Source organism: Zonotrichia albicollis, chromosome 3 (genome assembly GCF_047830755.1).
Source record: "Zonotrichia albicollis isolate bZonAlb1 chromosome 3, bZonAlb1.hap1, whole genome shotgun sequence".
NCBI classification, from domain to species: Eukaryota; Metazoa; Chordata; class Aves; order Passeriformes; family Passerellidae; genus Zonotrichia; species Zonotrichia albicollis.
This window is the reverse complement of record NC_133821.1, coordinates 97,420,020-97,438,666: the sequence shown is the minus strand read 5'-3', so window position 1 is coordinate 97,438,666 and position 18,647 is coordinate 97,420,020. Positions and strand designations below refer to the sequence as shown.

The following is an 18,647-nucleotide window of genomic DNA, read 5'->3' as shown; positions in this document are numbered from 1 at the left end:
CAACAAAGACAGTCTTTACAAAAATGTTGCCAGCAGAGAAGCAGAGGACCATGTTGAATGCTGCAATAGATAAGTATCTGTGCCATGTAGACCCTTGAACATTGCACTTGACACCTTGGAGTATAAATATGGCTTAAGTATCAAGTATTCCATGAACTTGCACTTTGTATATTTTTGGTTTTATGAGTAAACTCTTCCTTCCCCCAGAGTAAACCTAATGAAATCCATTATTTTTTAATGAAATAATTTTTAAGAAGGATGTAAATTTGATGTTAGGTAACTTGCAGACTAAAGCTTTCACAGGTTAGTTGTATCTCTGTGGGGGGTGTGTGTTTGTGTACATGTGCAAATGACAAAAAATTTGGAACTACTCTTCTAGCAGTAGATTGTAATCATGATTATTTGTAACTCTGGAGTTGAGAAAAATTTCCTCATTTCCTTTTGGAGTGAATAAAGGTGAAAATTCTGTGCATGATTGACCATTAGGAACTTCATGTTAGCTTTTCCAGTCTAATGTTGAACTAAAAGTTAAAACTTGGGAAAGATACTCAGTTTTCTGAGTAGAGACTTCAGTTTCAAGGCCATTCTTGAAAGAAAATTTTGCTTTTTTTATCTCCTATTTTTGAGCTTATTGTGTTCATTTTTTATGAGTATAGTAATTACCTTCCTCAGAAGCTGTTTTCTTCTTCTGTGGCTGCAAATACAGTAGAATGTGTCTTCTATTTATGCATTAAATGGTAAAATGCAACTTCTACTGTAACCATGTGGACAGGGTATTGTGGGCTGTGCCTCATACCTATTGAACATCTTTACATATGCCCAGAAATTTTCTGAAGCCCTGATTATCTCCACAGAGCTTCTGAAGTCTCTCCTAGTGCTGTAATTCCAAAGCAGCCATTGGTATCAAAGTACTATCTCATTTCCTCCTAACTTATGCTTTTTCCTTTGTGTGTGGTTTTGCCTGTGGCCACTAATTTAAGGTAATGTTAGAAAATACTCAGAGGACTGTAGTAGAGGTACTATGGAACAGCAAAAAAGTCAGCAAGATTTCATTTGGCAAAACCTAAGGGCAACGTGAAAAACTTTTCCGGCTGTTTCAGTAACAACAAGAAAAATAACAAATATAATATATCCTTGGAAAGTCAGAAAAAGGTATTGAAATAAGTGGAGGAAAAACATTTATTCAGTTCCTTTTCCTTCTTCTACCCCCTTCCTATTTTTCCTAATTGGCATTTAGCTGCTTTCCGAATTGCTGCTGTCAAGTTCCAGCTACTGTGTGTGGCCTATATAAGCTGAGCAACTGGTTCACAGAAGGGTGAAGCTGATATAATTTCAACTGACATAAGCAGTTTGAGCTTTTTGCTGCTAAGGCCTCTAGGCGATCTTTGCAATCTAGTTGATGATTGTGACATCTGAGAGAAAAAAGAAATCTGTTATTTCTCCTGAAAATTATTGTCAGATTGGGCCTCTGAATACTACTTTCAGCAAAGGCTGGGAAGTTAATTTTCATGGTTTTATAACTGATTTCAAATCCAGATGTCTTATTCATGTAACAATTAATAGGAGTTGGGCTGCCAGAGACCTCAAATACATCAGGATTTATCAAAAAGTATCTTTTTTTAACTCAACTTCTTAAACCAAAATAGAAAAAAAGATCTTACCAAATCAGGACATTACATTGCCGGTACCATGATGCCACAAAGTGGCAGTGGCAGTGGGACTGTGAACACATGAAAAACTTTAGGCATTTCCTATTACACATTTAAAGACTCTTGCATTCTAGTGTGGAGAACATAGTAAGAAAACTCGGGTGAAATAGTCCTTCAAAAGTTTATTCATTCCAGTGACAGCAACCATTTATATTTTGGTTTGGGGTTTTTTTCATTATCAACTACTGTTGTTTAATTTTAGGTTGTTTCTCTGTTACGGTAAATCAGAAAGAGGTAGATGATGAAATCTATAAAAAAAATGAAGGAAACTCTATATAAATGAAAGCAGAGGATTACTATGTTTAAGGTGCTGTTAATATTCTTTCCAGTGGCATGTGTTGCAAACAAATATGGATTTTAGCCTTAGGAAGAGTCTTGAAAAGGCTATATAAATAAATAATCTGATACACACCACTTAAGAATGAGTAATTTGTTAAGTATGAATTTATTTAATAACCTTTAATTGAAAATTCATATATCACCAAGCTGTCATGTTTCTACTATTTTTGACAATCCTGCTATCTTGTAGCCTTTTGCTTCTGTCTCATAAAAAATATCAGCATTACATTTTAGCATATAGATTTTAATGGTTTGAATGGTTTTCTGCAAAAAGTAAAATGTAGCATGCAGAGTTAGTTTGAACAGGAAGTTAAACCTTTGGCATTTTAGATCACTAATTTTTTGCATTATGGATTTTGATTATGTGTATTTGTCAAAAATTTCTTCTGTCCAGGAAGATCAAAGTAGTGTATGAGAAAGGCCTATCTCTTAGGTCAATTTCATTAATAAATCTTAATTAATAAGCAATGGTACAGATTGATTTGTGCTAGGAAGTGAAGTCTATACAGGTTTTTATGTCTGTCAGAGTGGTGAAGATAGACATTCTACTTGAGGAGGAAATTTGAGAAAGACGTTCTTGGTTATCCCACTGTGCATATTTTTGCTAAGACTAAATACCAAGACTACATAAATTATTCTCCACAGACTGTAATTACATTTTTTTCCAAGATTGGAAAGGACTTGGGTGAAAAAAAAAGGAGAGGAAGAATGGTGAGAGCACCCTAATGTTAGTTCTGTATAAAAAATCCATTATCTTAAGTGCTTCAGTGTAATATAGTTTATAATAATTCTCAATACACAGCAAACATCAAATTATTTAATTAATCAAGAGCCTGTGACTGCAATCTTATTGACAGTGGACCTCAGTAACTCTAAAGAAAAATATCCGTCTTTTACTGAAAATTTGGCAATGAATTTAAAGCTTGATAGATGCATATGATAGGTTTGGTTGACTAGAATCCTCATAATCCAAAGATTAAACTATTTTGTACAATGTTAGGAACCTTCAAAGGATAATTCATCTTAGGTCTGGACTAAAAACAGTAAAACCTGCACAGATGAAATTGTGTCTATCTCAATATACTTCAGTCAAAGTTTTAGAAAAGCACATAAATAATGTAGTTGAATGCTTGATCTGGAGAAGTGGTGAAGTCCTGTGAACTATCACATGAATTATTTACTATGGCTGTCATTCTCAGATCACTCATTTTTTTACTGGGTTTTAGGAGGTTATGGTAAAGTGCGTGCCAATTTCAGGATGCTAAGTATCATTTTCTCTGAAGTTCTTGGCAGAGTTGGTGGTAAGAAGACTCAGGTAAACATATCCTAGGAGACTTTACAGACTGACTTGCTGCAGTACAGTTTCAACAGTTAGCCACTGGCAGTTGTTATTTATATGGTAGATGTAGATTTTCTGTGATGTGTTTCCTTGGGAATGCAGTTTATCAGAATTCATAGTAGCTTTGAATAATGATTCTTTTTGTTTTTCTGATAGAACACCCTCCTGTAAAAATAAAAGCTGGCTTTTGGTTTGTATAATTGTTTTTGCTGCATGCATCAGATCTTTTCATAAAACTGCTTCAATTTACAGCTCTTTGTAAAAATGTTTTGATTAGAAAATAACATAAAAAATTTTTTGTCTCAAATCCAAGTATTCTGCTGTATCAAAGGAGGTAACAATTTTTTCATTTTTGACTTGTACTGAACAAATGCTTGTGTTAACCTATCATGACTAAGGCAGCAAAAAGGGAAAAGTTTGTAAAGAGAGGGGTAGCATTTTCAGTAGTGCTAAAAATATGTAATAACATACAGCAATATATGCTGAAGCTTATAATAGATAATAGTTTTCAGCTTTTTGGAATAAAAATCGCTATCTTTATTCCAATTATTTTGATATTTTGTTTTATATGTAAGCACTTTATTTTTATAATCAAGCAGTGACTTTTTTAACAATGTGAGTGAGCACATCCAAAGGAATAATCTATTTTGTTAAATCTGCTGAAACAATACAAAATAATCCAGGCATCATAATGTGTACTTTTACCATTGATAGCTATTTACAAACAACCTTAATTGGTTTCCTTAATTCAAGAAATTGTAGATCTTTGATCTGCAATGTGTAGAACATATGTCTAACTCATTATTCATTAGATTCTCAGGTGATTTTTGTTTTCTTGCTAATATTTATGGAATATTTTGGTATTTTATAATGAAATAATGTTGTAAGTAACAGTGTTCTTGCTTCTAATTTTTTTATCTTTATGTTTCTTGACCTTTTCAAAAATTTTTTATATAACTTGGTTTGTAAATTAAGTGTAATTACTATCACTTAAATGCTACTGTGACTGAGTAATGAATTAAGAGCATTCATTCACTAATTGAACTTAGATGGTATAATGGGGCATAATTAGTATTGATATATTGATATAAGGCTTTGAACCATTCTGAGGACATGTTTGTATTGAGTAATTAACCTCCTCAACATGCAGGTTACAGGTTGGCATGGTTATGTTTATTCTGCAGATGGGTAAAGAAAAAGAGGAACTATGGGGTGAAAGAATTTGTTCATTGAACAAATGTGGCTTCTGAAATGATACCTGAATTATATCTGAGCTTTTCAGACCACCATTCTTTGATGCACATGTTTCTCTTCTGTGCTCTGTTCATGATACATTTTAGTTCCCTACACTTATTTATTCTCCTCTAAGGGAAATTAAAGAATTTTAATTTGTACTAGTTTGGTGAAAGGAACAGTGTGCCATTAATAACTTTAAAAGAAGTTTGAGAATAAAACCAATAGAATTTTCCTTCATCCCTACACACATTTTTGGTTTTTTGTAGGTGAAGGAGTATCGTCTTTAAGATGATAACTTGTTCAGACAACATCTTTCAAATAACTAATAATTATAAATGGTAGTAAGTTTCTCCAAGGAAAAAATGTGTCCATTCATATTTTCCCAATGTCACTACTTAGTTCCCTTGATATTTTCTGATTCTTTTAAAAAATACTAACTCAATTTATTTTCTAGAATGTGAGCTAATATGAAACTAAGAAGAAAATCAAACTTTTTTTCTATACTTGAGGCTTTAATTTACTGTCAGAGAACAATTTATTATTGCACTATTTTAAATTGCTCTTTCAAACCTAAATGAAAACTGTACATGAAAGGCTTTCTACTGCCTGCACCTAAAATTATGTTGTATAAATATCTTTGCAATATTTATAAGGTAGAATTAAGTAAACAGTTCTTTCACTCCATTCAAAGAAAATCAGCAGGATATGAAGAATACTTTTCTTTTAAATAGATCTGTAAAGAACTTCATTGAAGGACTGTTAAACCAAGATCTGAGTTTGAAATTATCTTTGAAAATGATGACATTATTAAAAGATGAAATGTTTTGCGCAAGTATATTCCATAACCTAATTTCACCTTGTTTGTATAAAGAATCATATTTAAAAAAAAAGGAACCAAAACTGAAGCCAAATAGTTAAATATAATTTTTGGACAAGTATTAATATTTCATTCTGCAAATTTTAACTGTAATGTATTTCATTCTTTCTTTTGGCAGTATTACCTAGTCATACATGTGGCAATCCAGGAGAAATACCTAAAGGAGTACTTCATGGAACCAGATTCAACATTGGAGATAAAATCCGATATAGCTGTATCTCTGGTTACATCCTCGAAGGCCACGCCATGTTGACATGTATTGTGAGTCCTGGCAATGGTGCATCGTGGGATTTTCCTGTTCCTTTTTGCAGAGGTAAAAAATAAAGACATGAAATCTCTTTTAAATTCAAACAGCAGATTAAATAACTTTATTTTGAAGTGTTTTTCCCCTCTAATTTAAAGCATACTAATGTGCTGTCTAAAAATTGGCACCATTTAAATTGTAATAACTCAAGCACTGACACTCCAGAGTTTGCATTAAGAGATAGATATAATCTACTCATCTTTTTTTCTTTCTGTTTATGTGGGGCATAGCTATATCAATTTCATGACAGGATCTGGCCAGGAAAAAAAGCTTCAGTGATGTAAATTTTGAAGGGTGGTCCAGTCTCTTTGAGTCCTACTCCTGCTCAGAGCATGGGTAACTTCTAAGTTGTGTCAGATTGCTCAGGGCTTTGCCTAGTTGAAAATTTAATATCTCCATGGATGAAGATTCTAAATTCTCCCTGGAAACCTCTTATGGTTCCCAGCTGCCCTCATTCTCACATACAATTTAAATTAGAATTTTACAGATTATGTCTACTTCCTCTTCTCCTGTTGTGGGTCTATGAAATGATTCTATTTCCATTCTGGTTCTTTTCTAAACTAAACAGTGCTGTTAGGTTTTCACATATCCTCCACTTGTCCAGTCTCAAAAATCCTTTTTCTTCATCCTCTTGTCTCACACACTGTGTTCCTCACATCTTGAAGTTTTACCAGCCCTTCTCTGGGCTTATTCTAGATGGTCAGGGTCTCTTTTGTGCTGAAGGACCCTAGGCTGCACAAAGCATTCTAGATGGGGCCTCCTAAGTGTCAAGCAGGTGAGCTCTCTCTCTTTAGCTGCTGGCTGTGCTCTTGGTTATGAACCCCATACAAGGCAAGCTTTCAATACTGCAGATGTGCACCATACACTCAGCCTGTGTTTCACCAGGACTTTGAGTCCTTTTGTCAGAGCTGCAACCTAGCAAATAATTTCTGCAGGGGATGATCCTGGTCCAGGTATAAGACTTTGCATTTCTGTCTTGGAATTTCATAAGATTTCTGTTATTCTTCCAGCTTGTTAAATCTTGCCATAAAAGTCTGTCTGAATGGCAGTCCTGCCCTTCAAGATATCAGCCCATGATATCCTGTTGAAATCTGCTCTGCTGAAGTCCAAGGTGTTGACTCCATAAATTGCCTTTTTCACTTCCCTCAAGATATTCAGTGAATGGTTGTGGTAACCACAGCTGCTGTGACTTATCTGAATGCTCTTGGCTCATACATCAAGTTGGCCTTTCCAGTACCTACATTAAAAAAATGTGATATCAGGTATCTTGTGCATTTGCATTGCTTGCCATCCCCAGAGATGCTGGCTGGGATGCTTAAAGTCTCTGAAGATAACCAGACCTTGTGTCTGGGAAACTTCTAGTACTTTAACAGTTTTGACCACTGCTCAATCAGATGACCTGTAGCAGATATTCACAATAGTCACCTCTCTCTCGACTTTCACATCCCATTCTAGCCTACAGGAGCTCAAGAGCTGATAGCCTGTAGTGCAGCAGAGAGAGCTCTGTTAATTCAAGATCCTACTTTGTGTAAGGTGCAGCCTCTCCTTTCTTTCCCGCATTTCCTGGGATTCTGTATGTATCCATTGGAGCCCTCCATTCAGGTGAACCGTCCCACCACAGTTCTGTGACTGTATATGCACTTTCAGTTTGTCCAGTGTGTGTACCGTGGAACACATTTTTGCATACAGGCACTTCAAATGGCATCATGTTTCTTTGTGAGAGGGAGGGAGAGAAACATTCATTGTCTTGTCCCCATGACTTCTCCCCTGGGCCTGTTCCCCCATTTGCCTTTAGGTTTTGGCATTTGCCCATGACAAACTCTCTTCACTAGGTCAGCAGAACTCTTTCCCTGTTCAGCCAGGCAGATCCTATGTCTCCCCTCCTGTCCTCATTCATTCAAGGGGACCCTGTGATCAAAGAGGTCAAAGCCCTCTTGGCCAGCACCAGCTCCTTAGTAAAGTGCTGTTCTGCTGGAATCTGATGCTCCTACCTGAACTTTTGCCCTCGTATTGAGGAGAACCCCTCTTGTCTCCTGTGCTCTTCAGCCTGTTCTCATGCCCTGTGGACACCCTTCACTGCTGCTGCTGCCACTCTCTTGGCAGTATTATTGGTACCCATGTGGATGAGCAACAAAGGGAAGCTGTTTTATCCAGTAATGGTTACTTGTGACTGAGGGCTCTTGTATCATAATTCCTCAAAGGAAGGAAATATTTTATTCTTTTCTGTGCTCCAAAAAATTTCAAGGGTCACTAATCAAAAAAAAAAAAAACGAAGTATTTTGGCCAGGCCTGTTTTTGTCCTTTTAGTAAGAGGTAGCAAACAGATGTCAGAAAAATAAACCTAAGTTCATGGTATCATCAGTGTCTACAGTGTCTACATCAGTGTCTACAAAATATTTCTTATATTTCTGCAGATACTGTCTGTTTTGGCACTATTTGCCTACATGCAAATATCTTTCACAAGATTGAAATTCCATCCATAATTTATAATTATATGAATTTAACCTTTTAAAAAAAATCAAGTGGGTTCCTAAACCTCCCGCAGATCTTACATGAAATCCAAAGAATTCTGTTCACAGTCTGAGAAGAAATGAAGATTGTAACAGACAAGTTATTTAACAGTTAATGACTTATGTGAGCTAAGCCATCGCCTCAGTGAATTTTTAGAATTCATGCGGAATGTGGATTTGATGAGAGATTTTAGACATTTCTTATTTTATTTCATTTTATCAGTCTGGAGCATATGCCATGAGGTAGCCCTTTGCATTCTCTATGACTTCAAGCAAGACATGTTCCCCTATTGTTTCTCTAAGAACCTTGATCTTTTCCATGAAAGCATCTTTTGTTACATTTCTGTTTCCAGATGGTATTCTTCTTTCTTGTCATCATAAACTAATTTCATGGCACACATTCAAGATAACATAACAGAGTTAATAAAGCTCTGAGGCTTACTAAGAAATCATAATAGCCTTGTTCTCTGTGGTATGTTTCCCTAGTTTTGCTGATACTGAAAAAATACTACTTTCTTCAGTTTTGTTACATAGTTATTCCAGAAAAATTAAGAAGGTGGTGTCCCATAATTTATATATTGTCTAACTGTATAGCTGCTGGTTTTGCTAGAATAATTCCTAGTGGATTACTGTCTCCTGGAAGATATAGACAGCATTGACTCTTGTCTTTGCCATTTTATTCCTCTGGCTGCTGCTCAGTTTCAGAAATTCTCCTTTTAAGTATAGCCAGAGGGAGAGTGGTGGAGCTGGACTGTGCCGAAGGCTTGTTGATGGCTTTGAATGAACTCTGAACAGAAATCAAATGAGTCAACAAAATTTTTAGAAATTTTTGAGAATTTTACTGTCAAGACATTTGCTTTTTTTTCCCCTCTTTTTTCTCTTTTTTTTTTTTCTTTCTATAAAATCATAGAACCCCCAAATAGGGAACAATCCCCAGAGAAAAGTTTAAATGCAAAAGATGAGGTAATCCTGAAAGATGAGTCAATTATTAAAACCTAGTCCTGTTTTTTCATAAGGTAAATAAGAGCAACTGTGGACTTTTCAAGTATTATAAGAAAGCTGGGAAGTTTACTTGGAGTTTCTGCAAAAACACTGTCTAGGTATATACAAATACACTTACAAATTATACTTTTGCATACTTACAAGAGATTCAATGGCCGACCTATTTCTTGTTAATATGTTCTTTTTTCTGAGAATTAAAAAGTTCTTTGTTGTCTCAATCTCAGCTACAATAATTGTGTCATCCAAAACATTTGCCTTCTTTGTCTTGAGGTTGAAATACTGTGCAGTACAATCTGAAACATTTTAAAAGTTAATTTCATTCTCTTCAGTAGTTCCACTAATAGTTGATTTATGATATGTGACTACTTCTAAATGAACTTTGTATAATTAGGTTCTCAATTCTCAGTAATTTTGAGAATCCCCAGTTGATTATAGTTGCATGAGTCAAGATTTTTATGAAGCTAACATTAGGAATACAAATTGCATTAGTGATATTACAACAGTAAGCTTTTTCTCACAATAAAAATAGCTGTGAAGGAAAGAACATGTAATGCATTATCATTTAAAACACAACCATCTATTAGAGGGAAAATAAAGAAGACAATAAAGTAAAAAAGATCCTATTTCAGAAAATTCCAAAAGGAACAAGTAAAAATTAATCAAGTTTCAGATTTAAGAGCTATTTTTGGAGAAATATTGTGGTCAAAATATATATTTTTACATGCACACAAACAAACACATATGTATGTCTAAAATTGGAAAAGGTATTCCTTCATAATGGATGAAAGGAAAAAGAGTCTGTGATTCACTTAGAGTAAAATAAAACTGAATATAGAGATGCAGAGCTGATGTTTTTGAAAAAAATTGCAAAGAGAAATTGATGATTTTGTTGTTATCCATACCTTCTGAGGTAGCAAGCAAGTCTGTAATAATTTCTTTTCAGCCTCTGATGTTTAAACAAATATTGCTTTATAAGTTTAAGGAAGAGAAAAAGATCCCATATTTATCCATGTTTACAATTATAAAAAATTAAAAAGGAAAATAAAAATAACACTTTCCAATAATTTTGCTTACTGATGTTACATGATAAAATGATAATATTTTCTTTATATCCACCCTATAGTCTCTATTTCTGACAGTGACATAGTAGATTCCTGTCTGAGCAATTTTGTTCACTTCCAGAATTGGATTTGGTGCAGCATTTACATTGAGATGAAATTTGGTAAAAGCCCTCATTGTAACTAGTCAAATTAGAAGCCAGAGGGTGTTCCAGGAAAAGCAAATAGGAAAGCAGACACTGAGTAATTTTTTACATGGTAGTGCAGGACTAGGAGATCACACCCAAGAGATTTAAGGACACAGATACAAAGTAATTTTGTATATCTGTATGTGTGTGTGTGTGTGTGTGTGTGTGTATGTACAGATATATATTTACACACATATCTATCTGTATTTAGATGTTCTGGTTCTAGCATGTGACATTAGGTATGGCGGGACCTGATAAAAAATGAAAAGATGCCAGGTCAAAGCTTGATCTTTGAAATAAGGAGCCTGGAGGCTGGGAACAAGTGAAAAAATGAGATGATCAGCACAATGGAAGCCTAGCAGAGGTATCCAGAATGATACCAAATCGAAGAATGGAAAGAAAAACTTCAGCCTGACCATAAGCAATATGAACAAAATTAAGATGGGAGAAATATTCACTTATTAAAATGAAAATCAGACCTCACAGGGAGTCATAAAAAGATGGATTTGATAAATGGCCATAGAGTTCTGAGAATAACTGCATTAAATTTACTATTTTTTTTAAAGTGAAATTTTCAACAATAATTTATTTGGTCTCACAGAATTCAGCCTTTTCTCTTTTTGCTTTAAAATTAGGACTTTACTGTTCATTTGTTGTAGGCTGTTACTTAAAGGGATCATTATCAGCTTCGAAAACATATTCTCAAGTGAAGAATAACAATTTGAAAACAGTTTAGGATACTTACATGAAAAAGAAGAAAATATCTACAAGATATCCTGAAGACTTATCTTATCTTTTATTTTTTTGGGAGAGAGGGTATGAGATTACTGCTGATTAATTTTTGAACTCCTTAATTTAACTGTCTTCTCTTAAAACCACATTTTTGCATAAAAAAATATGTTAGAGTTGGGGTTTTGATTTTAAGTTTGCTCAAGTACAAACTATCAATTCAGAAAATAACTTTTCTCTCAGCATAGAAAATAAACAGTCCATCACTATTTCTGTATTATTTGAAGTATGTAACTTTTTTTGACTAATAGGTGAGATATCCCATCCAGAGTGAATGGAGAAGAAATAAGTCTTTATAATATAACAAACTGATGTGATAGGATAAACAATTAAAGGTTACTAAATAAAGAAAAATTTAAACAATATAAAAAAAACCCACAGTGCAATATTACTCATCTGAGTCCAGTATTCTCAGGGCCCATAACTGTGATCAAGCTCACTGGAATTTCAAAGCTAAAATGTTCTAAGTAATGCTGCAGCTGAAATGGTTGCCCACAGGTCCCTAAACAAACTGCAACACAATTTTTGTGTTCCTATTTTGTACAAGTTATTAGCTTCATGAAAGAAATATGATAATTTATGTAAAATAGATTCTGTTTTACTAAACCATAATAATTTCTGAAATTTTAAACAGCCTCCCCAAAATTCTACTTAGAGAACAATCCAAATTATTTTGAAGTTCCCTTTGACAACCATGAATATAGAAATAAAATTAATCTTAGATGCATGGTCTAATGAGTATTTAATTTATGTGAAGTTGATCAAGAGCAAGAGGAGAAATTGAGAAAGGGAGGCAAAGTGATTAGAGCACTTAGCTGAGAGATGCAGTGCATCTGGATTCAAGTGATGATTGAAAAAACTCCAAGCAACTTCTAGCAAGTTTCTAATTTTTTAACACAGAAAAGTAGCAGAGATGTTGGCTTTTACCTATTCAAAATAAAGTCTGTAAAAACCTAAAATAGTAAGAAAGATAAGGAATTAGAGGTGTATATTTTGATGGTTAAAGAGCTGTCTGCCTATTGGAATTAAATTAGATAAGTGAGCTATCAGATGAATGCATAATGCTACACTATTGTAACGCTGTGATGTGTTTGGTCATTCTGAATCTGCGGTTTAGCAGCTTGACAGTTGGCAATGACATTTTAAAATTTTCCTTTAAACTTTTCATTAATATAATATGCTTTTTTCTATGTTTTTGTCAGTAAGACATTTTAAAATGGTAATTTTAAAGTCCCATTTTAAAAAAGCTATTACCAAATTTCTCGTACTATCCTTTTTGAAAATATACAGAGCATGTGTTTGTGAAAGTAGTCATTCAGCATTATTTCACAGATGTGTTCTCTGTACTGAAGATTTTTTTAAATGAAGTACAATTATCTACTTTCTCACAAACTACAAAAAAACACATTTTAATAAAGAATTAAATACATTGTAGAATCATATAGTGTCTCAAGTTGGAAGGGAGACATAAGGATCCTTGACTCTACCTCTCTGAATACCTAAAATTAAACCCCATGGCTAAGAAAGAGCAATATTGCAACGCTCCTTGAGCTCCAACCAGCCTGTGCCATGACAATTTCCCTTGGAAACCTGATCCAGTGACTGGCCGGTCTCCCAGTGAAGAGCCTTTTCCTAATGTCCAGTCTGAGCTTCCCCTGACACAGCTTCATTCTGTTCCCTTGTGTCCTGTCCATGGTGACCAGGCAGAGGTCAGCATCTCCCCCTCTGCTGCCATCCTGGAGCAGTTGCAGAGCATCATCCCTCAGCCTTCTCCAGGCTGGACAAGACAAGGGACCTCAGCCACTCCTCCTCAGTCTTGCTCTCAAGACCTGCTCTGAGAGGTTGATGTCCTTCATAGACTGAGACATGCAGAAGTGCACCCAGTGCCTGAGGTGGGGCCATTCCAGAGCTATGCAGAGTGGGGCAGTCACTCCTGCCCAGCTGGTGATGCCCAGCACTCCCCAGGGCACGGCTGGCCCTCCTACCTGCCAGGGCACTGCTGACTCATGTTCAACTTGCCATCCACCCAAACCCCCAGGTCTCCCTACATGAATGTGCTCTCCAGCCTCAATAAAGAAAGAATTTTCTCAGAGAAGCTTTTAATAAGACTTGCTAAATAATTTAGGCCCATGGTTCATTTAGAATCCTCTAAGGCTGCAATTTTCTTTAATTGATAAGACTTATAAAATGTGACTCGAACTGACAATATGTCATTTGATGATGATTCATAAAATATCATTCAAGTTTTTAATTGCACCTGTGCTATTGCTAGTGATAGATAAGGAAATGACTACTAATGACATAAGAAGAAAAACTTTATTACTATGAATTTTATGTACTTTAAATCACCACTGTGTTTTTATCACTTATGTTCAAAGAGTAGTGTAGTAATGTGATTTTCCACATGAGGAGCTTTCAATATAAACTTCAAGTGAAAAGGCCAATTCAAATATTCAAATTCAAATTTTAAGTTAATTTTGAAAGATTCATAATAAATTTTGATAGGTTAGGTTAGTGTTGAGGTTTTTTGCTTTGTTTTGATTTTATTATGCAATAAATGTTATTTTATTTGCCTAAATGTTTTATAATGTGGTGTATTAAAAAAGATACATAGAATATAGAACATTGCCCTCTGGAAAGCATTGTGTGGTGACGAGAGAAAAGTCCTGTAAAAAATTATTTAATGTTCAAAAGGTCCCTAAACAAATTCAAAGGAAGATTTTTAAGGTACTGGTTTTGTTGTTACTTCATCCTTGGCTATTTGCCCATCAAGGCATGGATCTCACTTGTAGCAAGATTCATTTATGCAAAATACAGCTTACTAAAATTGCCAGATTATTATTTTTGATGAAATTACTCTTTCTAGCTTGAAGAAAAATGAAAGGTTTTCCATTGACTTCCACAGTGGTACTTCTCATTTTTTGCATACATAAACTTGATGGATATGTTTATCTGTTTTATCTAAGCTACACATCTATACATTATACATACTTTTTGTCAAGTGGCACCAGCCATATGTTTTTGCATGTGTACTTTATATGAGATGCATATTCTCTAAATTCAGAGCACTTATTTCCTCACTACTGTGAGATCCAAATGTTTGTAGCTTTATACTTCAAGTAGTCATTTATGCTGATACAAACAGCACTTTGTGCAGTTGCTTACAACTTGAAAATAACCATAAGTGTTTGGAATTAATTACTTGCACATTTTAAAATGCAATTTGTAAATCACATAGAGTTTGAATTCATGAAGCCTCAGGAGCTATCTGCTATCAAATTACTGCAAGCACAGTGATGCGCTAAGATTCCTGAACAGTAACTCTCTCAAAAGCACAACACAGAGAAGGCCATGGCCAAAAATGACAGTCCAAGGGGGCCAACTCGCTCTGGGAGCAGCTGTGTAAGACCAGACAGTGTCCCATCCTCTGAGAAGCGAGGCCACTTCCTGCCTGCCTGCACACACTTAAGCAATGCATTATGCTTTACTATGCAACAGCCTTGTTGCCTTAGCCCGTGTGCTGCTTGTGATGAAGGAAATACCCAAAGCATATCTGTCAGAGAGTAAATGCTCTCTGGTTCAGGCTGGTTTCTGTGGTCTCACCTAGCTGACCAATGTTCTCTTTCTGTTTCTGTGTTAGCTTGACTTGCAAATCTCTTCAGGATGGTGTTGTGAATAGATTAAAAGGCTATGCCTCCCTTTGGGCAGATAACTGTAGCAGTCTGAGTTCCTTTGAATCTCATTCGTAATGCACAGTGTATAAATCTAGATTTTTGCATGTAGTTGCCAGTAATAATAAACTACATTTCAGCTGTAAAATTCTGAACTTAAGAGCTCAAATATTATTCAAGGGCAATACTCAATATTATTCCATGTATCAGGAACAGTGAGGAGTATTGTATTTACCACTTTTAAGCACGTAACTTAAAGTCAGTATAAACAGTGAGAGATGGTATAATTGAGGATGCTGTCATTAAAAAATTGACAGCAACAGTTACTACCAAAGAGATATGGATGACAGGATTTTGCTCATCTTGCTGATTACTCTAAATGGGAAAATTCTGCCTGCTAGCTTTCAAGAATACAGGTGGAACTGTTGTGTGCTAGAAACTGAAACTTTAAAGTGCAGGTACAGGATGTACAACATTAATTTGTTTTTTCTTTTCTGGCCTGGATGATGATCTGAAATGAAGTGCTAGAAAGTTATTAAAAAAAAAACAAAACAAAACAAAACACAAACAAATAAAGAAAGCAGAGCTGCAACAAAAGCAAAAATCCCCCAAAACAAATACACACACACACAGAGACACAAAAACGCTGGGGAAAAAAAGAAATTTTAGATATTATTCAGTAACAAAACTCAATTCTCCTTTCTGATTTGTTATAGATTTACAGTAGTTTTCAAATTATTTTAGTCTTTGAATGTATTATGCGCCAGGAGATTTTACTCTGATTCTCAGCTTTATCCATGGTCCTTTAATTTTCACTTCCTTTCTCCCTTTCATCCCTCAGTGGCACAATGGCCCTTTCAATATACACTGTATAAAAAGCCAGAAATTGAGGAAGGAATCACAGAAATGGTCTGATTTTACCAACAAAAAAGAAATCTTTTAGGAAAGTGAATCTATTCTAGCTCTATTCCTTCATTTTAAAAATGACCAAACACTTATAAATAACAGGATGTAGAAAGTAAGATATGAAATTTATTGGAAAAAACATGATCTCCTCTGAAAAATTTGTGTTCCAAGAAATTAAATTAATAAAGTTTTAGTAGCCAAGGTTACATTACATTTGTGTATATCAAAATTTACTTTCGCATGTAGAAGCATAAAGATTGTGCCATTCAGGAGCTTTCTCTCTTCTTTTTAGTCAAATTAATGCTCTATACATTACTTAAACATTAAAGAAATTATTCTTTTTCTGCCTTTTTTGAAATTCTTCTTTTTACTTCTGTCACTTATTGGCTATTTAGCCCCTTTTAATAGTCTCCTTTTTCTAATGTCCAGACCTAGCATTCTTCTTCCTTTGATTAATGAATCCTGTTTTCCTTCAAATATTCCTTTAAAACACACTTTCATTGACAGGCTTTCAATTATGATTGAGAAGAGCAGCTCTACTCCTACACTTTTCTGTTGTCTTAATTAGCTATTCAGTTATTATCCTAATTAGACTATAAGTATCTTGTGTTATGCACCTTGCCAAGCTATGTGTTTTTGAATCTCCCTGTGCACTTATAGTATGCAAATAATACCTAATGATAGTAGCAGTAAGTAAAGATGATAAAAGAGATTAAAAAAAATGCTTCTCTCCTGATTCTTCTCCTATGCAGAATTTTTTTTAATTACTATTTCTTTGGCTTTCATTGCCACATTATCAAAAAGCAAAAGCCACCTGATGAATTTTTAATTTCTTATGTCAATTATTGTACGGATGGCATCTTTTCTTGGGGTTAGCAAGGAAAATACAAGATATTTGCTAAATACTTCAGCAAAATATTAAATAACATTTAATAATTTTCTCCTAAATCTTAATAAATAAGATTTAGGAGAAAATTCCTATGCTTTTAATTAAAAAAAAAATTGTTTATAATCATTAAAAATACACATTATTTACTGATGGCAAAAAATCTGAATTCATTTGTCATCTATAAACATCCTGATTCAGAACAAAAAAAAAAAAGGGAAAGAAAAGGGAAAGGATAGTATGTGTTATTTATGCTTCCTTGTTTAGGACAGTGAAAAATAGAAGATTTTTTTTTTATCTGCAGGTTTTTTGGTTTTTTGTTATAACAAATAAGTGAAAGAAAATATTTGTTCAATATTTTTAAATTTGTATTGCAGAGAGTCTGTTTCTGTGATTTTGTGCCCAGTTCTTTTTTAGGCTTCTTCTGTGCACGCATTCACAGAGCCAGGTTCTCCAAATCAGCGCATGATAGGTGTCCCCTGCTAACCTTCCTTCTTGTTTGACCTGGTGCTGAAGTGACACCAACAAGGAAAAAAAGTCAGAAAACCCAAACCAAAAACCTCTGCTGCCCAAAGGCCAGACATTCCATTCCATTCCATTCCATTCCATTCCATTCCATTCCATTCCATTCGCCTGGACAATATTTTATTTCTGTGTGAGCATATTTATGGGTCCTCAGTGAGCAGAGAAGATCTGGGTTTATAGCAGAAACAAGGACCGTGCTTCGCTTGTTTGAAGTGCAGCTTCACTAGTAATTGATATTCTGTTTATCAGCTGAAGGAGCTTGTGGAGGGACACTGCGTGGGACAAGCGGAACTATTTCAAGTCCACACTTCCCTTCTGAGTATGAAAATAATGCTGATTGCACCTGGACCATATTGGCTGAGCCAGGAGACACCATTGCTTTGGTCTTTACTGACTTCCAGTTGGAGGAAGGATATGACTTCCTAGAGATCAGTGGAACAGAAGCACCATCAATATGGTAAGTCAAAGATCTTTTAACGCTCTCACTTCCTAATATTCTTTTTTTTTTTGGTACCTAACTGAAAAGATATCAGAGGATATTTAAGATATTTTCTACCTGTCAGCAATGACTGGTTCTTGTGCTTCTTTTTTGGTCCCTTTCACCTTTTAGAACTGAAAAAATAAATAGTTTCCTTCTGTTTCTTTCCACATCTTTGTCCTTCCTCCTATTTTTCTCCATCTACTAGAGTTATATTTGTATGGTATCTTATTAGTGAGTTTTTAATTCATGTTACATATTTGAACTTGGTATAAGAACATTTTCTGATTTTGTGTCTTGAATGACATATTATGGTATTGTACTTCAGCAATGAAAGTAGTGAGCAAGTGAGCCTGAGTAAAACAGAAATATATAGACAGCTAATAGATGGCATCTTATTCTAAACAGGCTGTAATTCAGTCTCACTATGTGTATGTGTGTATGCAAGCATTACTATCTTATGTTAGCTGATGTTAAAACCCTTTTCTTGGCAATATTAGGGATTTGTAATTATAATACTAAATCTATGTTCTCTGTACTAAGATGATCGTTCTGCCTGTGGGAATGGATTCAGTTGTGGAACAGTTTGTATTATAATTTCTTTGCAGCCTACATATGCAGGTTTTTCATCCTTTTCATCTCTGAGAATGTCTTGTGCTTGGCATATGCACTATTGCTATAAAATTTAGCCTAGAAAAATGCAGATATTCTCAGATGACTGAGGATTATTATGTTCAGAATGCCTTTCTATAGATAGGAAGCAATCCTACTATTATTTTGATATCATAACTGGCGAGACAGTGCAATATATTGATAATTGTGAAGTTATA

At 34.7% G+C, this 18,647-nt stretch overlaps 1 protein-coding gene across 2 annotated transcripts in view; it reads left to right on the top strand.

The window, feature by feature from the left end:
* Positions 1 to 18,647, top strand: part of CSMD1 (CUB and Sushi multiple domains 1) — a 1,059,975-nt gene that overhangs the window by 533,348 nt on the left and 507,980 nt on the right. For both annotated transcript variants that reach the window (XM_074538179.1, XM_074538178.1), the window contains exons 4-5: positions 5,619 to 5,813; positions 17,589 to 17,796. In XM_074538179.1, the coding sequence (XP_074394280.1) occupies positions 5,619 to 5,813; positions 17,589 to 17,796 (403 nt within the window). The remainder of the gene's footprint in view (positions 1 to 5,618; positions 5,814 to 17,588; positions 17,797 to 18,647) is intronic.